Raw genomic sequence first — 10,297 nt, 5'->3', positions numbered from 1 at the left:
AATTGTAGCCTTGCCTGCAGCGTTCCAGAGACGGACCAGCCAACTAATTATGGATTCATCAGGTCGTCTGGTGTAATCCTTCCATAGGCCACGGAGGTCCTTCAGGGAAAAGGACTCAATATTTGCATCTGATCTTGCACCTGCTGCTTTGACTCCTGATTTTATGTCAGGAGGCATTGAGGTTCCTTCTCCTTCACCTTCATCATCATCATCATCGTCCACTGGTCGATTGGTCTTGTCCGTGCATTTCCCACTTCTAGTGCTGGCAGCAACAGCCATGGGTTTAGATGCTGGCTTCGAGCCTGGAGTGTTAGCTGCAGCCTGAGTCACCGGGACAGTTGCTGATTTATCTCCCTGCCCCCCTGCCTCTGTCTGCTGCCCGACAGTATCTAGCAGTGTGTGATAAGCATATGCCAGGGCCCAGCTCACTGCAATGACCTTCCTCTCCTTAGGCTCATCCTGGTACTTCTCTTTCAGATATTTCCCCACCTCAGCTGAGTTCTGAATTTGTTCATGGGGAAAATCCCAGACCATAGGGTCAGAGAATTCCTTCAGGATTTGGCCCATATCCTCCCATTTCCCACACCACTTAGTATTTTCCACACCGGGGTCTACTCCTGAGTCAGGGGCCTCATCAGCCCGTCTAGAAATCTCAGCCCTCATTCTAGAGAAGCAGCAGGCTGTATACAGGAAGGTTACCAGATTGAATACCAGGAAGATGGTTTCTTTAACATTTAGGGGAAACTGAATATCCTTCACTAGTGATGCAACTGATTCACAGGAGAAGAAGGAAAGCAGAGGCTGAAAACCTCATTCCCTCCTGCTCCTCCTGCAACAAACTGGATGCATAACCATAGCCATGAACCATTCATACCTGGAGCAGACCCTAGCATGTTTATAAACTTCTTGCACATTATTGCCACCAAGCCCAGCAGGATAGCTACTCTGGTCACTGCCCCTCTGATGTAAAAACTACGTATTAGGGGCAATACTAAAGCTATTTCTGGATAAGAAAATAAACCTAGGGACCAGAGAGGTATTAAAATCTCAAAAAACCCTAGGGACCAGAAATGCATGCAAACCTTCACCCCAATAAACATTATGAATTCAAAAAGCATGGCTATTAGCTGATTTAAACAAACACAGAGTAATAGCAACTAAAATGCAGTCAAAACAGGGTTTTTCCACTCTCTCTCTCGCCCCACGTTTGGGCACCAATATTTTGTCCTGGTTTAGGGCAAATTTGTTAAAGAATCTGCAAAGGAGGGTCCCTCTGGAAAGCAAAACCCACATGGCCCCTCCCCCCAACCGGTTCGGGAAAAAATTCCTTGGAGAGAGGTGGAAAGAACCTGTTTGTTTCAGGCACAGCACCTCCCAGCAGACAAAATGAACAATGCCTGATGACACCGCTCTGACAAAGATGACAAAATCAGAAAGTCTCTTCCGGGGGTGGTTGCTCTGTTCTCAGTCCCTCCGGCGCTGGGGCAGCTGCTGCAGCTGAACGGTGTTCCCGGGTCCCAGTCCGGAGCAGGTTTGAGATGGTCACAGGAACAGGAGAGGAGAAACAGTCCAGGAAGGAATTTGGACTGTTTAGCTAGAACTAGGTAATAAGCAGAGGCCAAAGCAGAGCAGAAGCAAGAGCAGAAAAGGGAGCAAGCAAAGCAGCAAGTTGAAGCAAGAAGTGAAAAACAGCCCTATGTACTGCCTGTCTCTGTGTCCCTGATAAGAGAAATCCAAACAAAACTTCCACTCTTCAGAGCCAGTCTTAAAGGCACAGAACAGATGAATGGGGATACAACATCATAACGTCACCCCAGGACAAGAACCAAGGAGGCCATTTTGACAGTACAGAACCCAATGGAAACAAGGGTCCATTGTTCTACAGCAGGACCTCATGGAGCCAAGGGGCCTTTGTGAAACTGTGGGGCATAATAGAGCCAAGGACACCACTGATACTGAAACAAACTGGACAGAAATTTCTGAACAGAGTTTGGAGTATTTGAAAGCAGGTATTCTTTATTACAGTATGGTTGTCCCTTGGGCCATCCTCCCTCCATTGGAGTGCATTAAGCATTGAATGAACAGAGTTTTTATCACACACACTGATTATGTATCCATTAGCTATCTCCACTTCCTTTGAGTTTATTTGACATAGTTGCACCCCTTATCACAAATCCTTTCATGGTTCTTTGGGTTTTGTCTTCAACATCCAGTGTCCTTTTTAGGCGGCTGTTCCTTGAACCCTCCTTTTGAGTAAGAGCAATATTATTGTTTTGCATAACTTCTGCTTTGTAAACCATGCAGAGCTGGCATCCTGCTTGTATTTGTGTGACTTCTGTTTGCCAGAGGTACATCCTCAATCAGTTTCTCCAAGGCTGTTCTGTTCTGTTCTGCTGTCCTTGACAAGAGTAAATGTTCTGTTCTCCTGTCCTTGTCTCAGTGCTCCCACGCATGAGGCATCTGCAACCCCCCTAACCTATGGGTCTGGGGTGGGCAAGTGTTCCTGGGGAACAGGGATGGGACAGCTGGGCTGGGCTGACCCAAGGGATGTTCCATTCCATGTCACACCATGATCCACAATCAACTGAGAGAAGCGGGGGGCACAAGGGGGGTAGGGGATTCTTTTCTTTTTAAGACATTTTTCTTTCAAAACAGCACCTACACATACAGAATCCTCTCCTGCCATAATGTGATTAAACATTTTCTGCTGATTAGAGATTTCCGGTGGATTTGCTTTTCTTCTGTTTGTGGCCTTTGCTTTTTGTGGTTGGTTTGTTTGTGGGGTTTTTGTGTTGCTGTGGGTAGATCTTGCTTTGTTTTTTTAATTTGGTTTGGGGTCTTTTTTTTTCATTTGGTTTGGGTTTTTCCCTATTGAACTGTCTTTCTTCTGATGCATAAATTTCTCTGCCTCTTCTTGGGGCTTGCTTGGCACCTGATGGCAAGACAAATTTACCCAATTCAGTCACCTTGCCCAATTACATTTTGCAGTCACCATGAACTAGATGAGTTCAGTCACAGACTCCCTGCAATTTGGCAGCATCCACAAAGGAATTGAAGGTACATTTCATGCGGGTTTAGAGACAATAGAAATATTCCACAGTGGTGGCCAAGGGCTGGTCACTGAGGGATGTCACCAGGGTGTGGCTGCCAAGAGGACTCTGTACCATGGATGACATCTGACCCTCATTGTTCAGCCAAATTCCCACCCAGCCCATGTTCCATGCCTTCAGCCCAGCTCTCTCCAGTCTGGCTCTGAGGAGACGACAGCAGACCCTGTCCCAGGCCTGGCAGAAGTCTGGGCACACAACATCCCCTTCTTTTCCCTCCCACGTGGGTTCTGCAGTCCCTGCCCCATCCTGCCAGTGCCTGGAATGGCTGCAGGAGGATTTGCCACATCCCCTTCCCTACTGAGCCTGAGCAGGCTGTGACTCTCCCAGTCCCCCTCCCTGCTCTGTTTACAGACTGGTTCCATGTCTGCCCTTCCCAAGTGCCCAGGACTCTCTGGGATGGCTCTGGCCTTTCCAAGGGGTTTGAGAGAGGTCCCACAGTGACACTGCCCAGCCTTCTCAACAGCCCTGACACCAAAGGCCTTTTCCAGCTCCCTCAGTTCCAGGTCAGTGCCCAGAACACAGCACAGCCCTGTCCAGGTCCTCGGGCTGGTTCAGAAGGGAGGCAGCTCTGATTTCTCCCTACAGACCCTCACTGTATCCAATGTCTGTCTGTGCAGTCCATGGCTGCCCTGAACATTTTTTCCTGGAGCCTCCCTGCCTGGGATATTTCTCTCTATGCAGTCCTAACCACAACCCAGCAAAGAATTCAGGTGTTTTCCCAGAGGACGTTATTTCCAGAGTGACGTGGCCTCAAGGCCCTCTTTGTGCCACTGGAGTTGTGCCACCCCCGGGTGCTGCTGATGGTGTTTGTGCTCACTGGGGTTCATCTCCCCCCCACACACGATGCACTGCTGAGATCTCCTCAGTACAGAGCAAACATAGCCTGCTGGCCTGGTCACTTGGTGTCCCTCCGTGCAGGGACAAAATACTTCCTGCAGGTGAGGGCAGAGGCCAGTGCTGGCAATGGTGGTTGCAGGGGCTGGTGTGGGACAATTGCCCTGGGGCACCTTCCCAGGCTGTCCCAGAACAGAGACACAGCCCAGGCCCTGCTCTGCTGCTGCCTCAGGTCCATGCCAGGAGCTCTGGCTGTGCCAGGACACTGCTGTGAGCCCCCCTTGCACACTCCCCCCCTGCCCCAGGCACTGGGTTTTGCTGTGCCAGGGCATTCCTGGAGCACTTTGCTGACAGCAGCTCTGGAGCAGAGCGAAGCCCCCCTGCCCTGCCCTCAGGAGATGCCCTTTGCTGATGGAGCTGCTGTGCTGGAGCCCAGCTGTGTCCCAGCAGTGCCCAAGGCCTGGCCCTGCCTGTGGCCACAGCAGGGAAACGCAGCAGGACAGTGACCAAGCAGCCAGAGCACTCCGGCCTTACAGCCACAGCAGGGCTGGGAATGACAGGGTGGAGTTGGGCAGAACAGCTCTGAAAGGACCAATCCCTGCTGCTCCCTGGCCATGCTGCTCTGCTGGGACTGTTTTCTCCTTCTCCCCTCAAACTTCATGCAGGTCTCAGAGCTGGGAGACCAGATAAAACAGGCACTGCAAGGTATTTTATTTTCTTCAAATAACGCAATAGCCCAAGCCCTAGTTTGCAGAGCTTATGGGTCACATTCAAGAGGCAGACAGTGAATTTGATGGGGGGATTAAAAAGTTTCATTGAGGATAGTTTTTTAAGAGAAAAACCCACTGAAGATTACCAAAGGACATGGGAACGTCTGTTGGCCTGTCACAAGTTCTATTTCAAAAGCTATGAAGTAGAAAATGGGAAATTGGTGGCTTCAGAAATCATCCATTCATCATTTTCCACAGGGCAGCCTTGAGCTCCTGGTTCCTCAGGCTGTAGATGAGAGGGTTCAGGGCTGGAGGCACCACTGAGTACAGAACTGACACCACCAGATCCAGGGATAAAGAGGAGATGGAGGGGGGCTTCAGGTGGGCAGAAAAGCCAGTGCTGACAAACAGGGAGACCACCGCCAGGTGAGGGAGGCAGGTGGAAAAGGCTTTGTGCCGTCCCTGCTCAGAGGGGATCCTCAGCACGGCCCTGAAGATCTGCACATAGGAGAAAACAATGAACACAAAACATGTGAGTTCTAAACAGGCACTAGCAGCAAGAAGCCCAAGTTCCCTGAGGTAGGATTTGGAGCAGGAGAGTTTGAGGATCTGTGGGATTTCACAGAAGAACTGGCCCAGGGTATTGCCATGGCACAGGGGCAGGGAAAATGTATTGGCTGTGTGCAGCAGAGCAATGAGAAAGCCAATGGCCCAGGCAACTGCTGCCATGTGGGCACAAGCTCTGCTGCCCAGGAGGGTCCCGTAGTGCAGGGGTTTGCAGATGGACACGTAGCGGTCATAGCACATGATGGTCAGAAGAAAAAACTCTACTGACACAAAGAAGAGAAAGAAGAAAACCTGTGCAGCACATCCTGTGTAGGAGATGTCCCTGGTGTCCCAAAGGGAATTGTGCATGGCTTTGGGGACAGTGGTGCAGATAGAGCCCAGGTCACTGAGGGCCAGGTTGAGCAGGAAGAAGAACATGGGCGTGTGCAGGTGGTGGTCGCAGGCTACGGCGCTGATGATGAGGCCGTTGCCCAGGAGGGCAGCCAGGGAGATGCCCAGCAAGAGGCAGAAGTGCAGGAGCTGCAGGTGCCGTGTGTCTGCCAATGCCAGCAGGAGGAAGTGCCTGATGGAGCTGCTGTTGGACATTTGCTGTCTCCAGACATTGGAACCTTTTGAAGGAGAAAAATCCAGAGACAAATGGGGGGAGATGCCTCACAGGAAACTCAAAGTCCTTTTTCGTAGACATTTCCTGCCACAGAACACCTCCCCCTGCCTCTCTCTAGGAGATCTTCCTTCACCTTTGTTGCTGGAGCCCTGATTGCTGCTGGCCAATGTTGTGCGAGGAGCTGGACCTTGGCCTGCAGGACACCTGGGAGTCACCCCTAACCCCCAGTCAGTGCAGGGGAACAGTGAGGACAGGGATCTGTCCTGGTGTTTGGACTTGGACAAAAAATCTTCCAGTAAGGAAGAGGAGCTGCTTAAGTGAAGGGATGGGGATAACAGAATGCAGAATGAGAGATTCTGTTGCACCTGGGGAGAACAGAGAGTCCAGAGAGGGAGGAGGTTTGTCTGAGGCTTAGTGTAGACTGAGGGGAGCTGCTCTGTCCCTCTCTCCTGCTCCAGCTGCCCTGGACTTGCAACTTTCTGAGATCCACTCCTGCGTTAGCCTGGGCAGCCAGGAGACACTGCTGAGAGCAGAGGGATCCCTGGCACACAAAGTGGCTCCTGCCTTTCCCAGAGTCAGGACAGTGGGCTCATTGCCAGCCTCCCAGGCTGTTCTGCCCAGAGCTCCCCGGGCACAGGGAGCTGGGACACCCCATTGCTGTGCTCAGCCTGCACAGGAGGAGCCCAAGGGCTGGGCCTGGCCCTGCAGCTGGAACTGCCATTGCAGAGAGCCCCTCAGCAATGCCAGCAGCACCTGGGCAAGGCAAGGAGAGAGAGAGAGCCGGGCCTGAGGAAAAGCCTTTCCCTGGCCAGCCCTGCACAGCCCCTGCCAGGCAGCAGCAGGGCAGGACAGTGGCCCTCAGGCCTTGGTCAGCAGGGAATGGGCACATGGCCGCAGAGATGCCTTTCATCTCTGGGGCTGCTCTGCCGGCCCTGGAGGGACTGAGGGCCCCGAGCCCTCGGGCTGAGGGCTGTGCTGGCTGCGAGGGGACACAAGAGCTGTGCTGCTCAGGGCAGTGTCTGCCCTGCAGGGCAGGCCCGGCAGGTGCCACATTTGCCCTGCAGCAGGGCTTCCCTCAGCGCTGCCTCCCTCCCTCCCTGCCCATAGTTCTGCTGTTGAAGCTGTCCCAGCCTGAGCGGGTCCTGTGGCCCTGGGCTCCTTCCCTGCCAGAGCTGCCAGAGCCCAGCCCAGCCCCTGGGCCAGCCCTGCCCTGCAGCTGCTGGGCCCTGCAGGGATTAAAGAACAGCTCCCCCAGCCTGGGAAGCATGAAAAGGTGATGCTGCATGGATCTGGAGGCTGGGCAGGTGCAGGCACTTGCTGAGGTGCCCAGAAATCCTCAGGGTGATGGTTTAAAAGTCTCAGCCCCTGCTCTGCCCTGCACAGCTGAGTTTCCTTTGCGCCCAAGCAGTGCCAGGGAAAAGTGGGAGCACAGATTCGGGAAAGCAGAGACCCAAGCAGGAAACCCCTGCCCTGAATGACCTCATGACAAGTCCCCACAGAAATGAGCTGGGCATGAGCTGGAGCCCTGAGCAGTCATGGCTGCAGCCCCAGCTTCACCCCCTGCAGCCATCTCTGGTAGCAGGAGCAGTCCTGACCTTTCCCTCTGACGGAGCCCAGGGCAGCCCCGCTCTGCATCACATCTTCCTCCTCCTCCTCCTCCTCCTGTGCCACAGAGAAACTGGGAGAGTTTTCTTGACATATCCCTCAGGCTGTGGGGTGTGCTGGCTTCAGGAGATCCCTCCAGGAGCACAGGGGACATTGTCCTGCCCCCACACACTCACCATGCCCAGGGCTGTGAAGATGCTTCCCCAAGTGAAGTCTCAGCTCAATGTCCTCCCAATCCTGATTGCCTTCAGCCTGTCTCTGCCTGGCTCCTGTCCCCTCAGTGCCTGCAGGCAGAGCCCTCAGCCCTGCTGGGCTGGGAGAGGAGCTGGCCCTGAGGAGAGCTGTTCCTTTAAAGCTCAGCAGCACAGACATGGCACAAGGATTTTAATGAGCCTCTTGGGGATTTGGTGTTGTTTACATCAGACTCAATCCCTGAGAGAGTGTTCAAAACACTTCTGAAGAACTCAAAGTTAAATTGAAACTCCAAAGTTTTTTGTAGTTTACTAAGTCCCTCTGAGGAAGTGTCCCCAAGTTCCAGTTAGAGCAAAACACTGGAGACAGTGATGACAGCTGGGGACAAGCAAGGCAAAGGTGTCTCTGGTGCTGAGCAAAGCTGGATGTGTTTCAGGAATGCAAAGGGCCAAGGCCTGAGCCCCAGCCCCTGGCCAGGCAGATCCTGTCCCTCCCTCATTGCTCAGGGCTCTTCCCGGGATGGGCACTGGCATGTGGGGATGTGCAATGGCAAGGGCAGGAGCATGGGGCGGCCTCTGCCAGGCTGCTGAGCAGGGACAAGGAGGCAATGAGGCCCCAGCCCTGCAAGGGTCACTTGTCTCCTGCTCCTGCCTCAGGCCCAGGGCCAGCAGCCATGGCCAAAGTGCTGCCCAAGTTGGCTCTGTCAGGGCTGTCTTGCAGCTGCTGCACATGCCTGTTGCTTCTGAGGCAGATGGGATGTGACACTCAGAGGCCAAGGCCAGCCAGAGATGGCATGTCTTTCTTTTGGGAGATACTTTTGCATACAGCAAGATTTTACTGGGACTTACCAATTTTGTCCATGGGTATCTGAGAAAAGAGACAGTTCTTTCCATAGGAAGGAAAGCAAGGGAACCCCAGGGGTTCAGGAGCAGATGAGAGGCAGCCCTTGTCAGTCCAACATCAGCCAGATTTGACAAGTCACCCCTGGAAGGCCAAATCAGCTAGATCTGTTCTATGTTCCCCTGGTTCCACAGGGTCCCGCAATGTCCCAGTGCCCCTGTCAATTCCATGAGGCCCTGAGGTGTCACAGTGGCCCCTTGGTTACACAAGGCCCTGAAGGGTCCTAAGGGTCACTGTGGTCCCATGAGGCCCCATAGAGCCATGGTGGTCTCTTGGTTCCATGACACCCCATGGTGTCACCATGGTATCCCAAAGTGTCACAATGGTCTCCATGGTTCCACCAGGCCCTCATAGTGTCACCATGGTCTCCATAGGAAGGAAACAACCGAGCCCGTGTTCCAGGGGCAGATGAGTGGCAGCCACCACAGGCCAAGGGCAGCCAGATTAGACGGTGCTGGCCGATTTTGTCTAGGTGCCATCCTTGGATATAGGGAATCTTAGAGGTGGAATACCAGTTTTGGACCTGGATGCTTGGAGGTGAACGACGGTTCTTTTCCATAGGAAGGAAAGCATGGAACACCGGTGTTTCAGAGCCAGATGAAAGGAGGCAATCAGAGGCCAACGCCATTAAGACCGCTCTGTCCTTGCAGCTTTTGTCAGAAAGCAGCCCTTGGATATAGGGAATTTTGCAGGTGGAATACAAATTTTGGCAGCTGAAGTAGAGAGAGAAGGCTCCTGAGATGTCAAGTCTGCCAGACCTGCTTATTCCTGGCAGCTTTCGTCATGGAAGAATCCTTGGATATAGGGAATTCTGGAGGTGGCTTCCACACTTTGGCCATGGCTACCTGATAGAGCTGGATGGTTTTTCCCATCCAGGAAAGAAAAGTGTGAAGTCCAAGTTTCTTGGAAGAACACAAGAGGTTACCACCCATGGGCCAAGAGAGCCCAATCTGTCTCTCCTGGCACCTTTCATCTTGGGGAAATCCTTGGACATGAGGAATTTTGGAGGTGGAATCTCAGTTTTGGCTGTGGGCACTAGGACAGGAAGAAGAGTTCTTTTCATTAGGAAGGAAAGCATAGAGCCCCAGTGTTCCAAAGGCAGATGAGAACCAGCTCTTTCAGAAACCAAGGCCAGCCAGATCTGTCCCTCTTGGAACCTTTTGTCTGGGAGAAATCCCTGGATATAGGGAATTCTGGAGGTGGATTCCCAACTTTGGCCATGGGTGCCTGGATATTAAAGGTGCCTTTTTCCCATAAGAAAGAAAAGCACATGGTCCCAGTGTTTCAAAGGCAGATTGTGGCCCCTGGGTGGCCAAGCCAACCACATCTGTCTGTCCTGGTGGATTTCATCTGGGAACAATCTTTGCATAAATGGAAATCCGGAGGAGGAATCCTGATTTTGGCCACAGGCACCTGGAGGAGAGGACATGTCTTTCCACAGGAAGGAGAGCCCAGAGCCCCAGTGCTCCAGGGGCTGATGAGCAGCAGCCCTCGACATGCCAGGATCAGCTGGACCTGTCAGGTGGCCCCCAGGTGTCCCAGCCAGCCCGGCCTTGATGCCTTGAGAGGCTGCCTAGAACAGAGGCTGGACAGTGTTACAGGAAAAAAGTAGGTTTATTAAAAGGCTTCAAAGGATACACTGTTGTTTGCATTTTTTGGGCCTGAAGCTGCAACAGCGTCCTTGCCTCTCCTAGGTTTCTAGATTTCCTACTCCAGTTATGGAGAAATATTTCAAAGAGCTTCTAAAAAATATGCACTACTATTTTAAGGGATGT

The 10,297-nt window shown here is 52.7% G+C and overlaps 1 protein-coding gene across 1 annotated transcript; it reads right to left on the bottom strand.

The window, feature by feature from the left end:
- Positions 1-4,888: 4,888 nt before the first annotated feature.
- LOC134434760 (olfactory receptor 14A16-like) lies at positions 4,889-5,746 on the bottom strand (the record flags this gene model as incomplete). The annotated part of the gene is made up of 1 exon (XM_063183374.1): positions 4,889-5,746. A coding segment is annotated over one exon (858 nt), but the record flags the coding sequence as incomplete, so codon positions are not given.
- Positions 5,747-10,297: the final 4,551 nt, after the last annotated feature.

This window comes from Melospiza melodia, unplaced genomic scaffold, assembly GCF_035770615.1.
Source record: "Melospiza melodia melodia isolate bMelMel2 unplaced genomic scaffold, bMelMel2.pri scaffold_47, whole genome shotgun sequence".
NCBI lineage: Eukaryota > Metazoa > Chordata > Aves > Passeriformes > Passerellidae > Melospiza > Melospiza melodia.
This window is presented reverse-complemented; position numbering and strand designations above follow the sequence as displayed.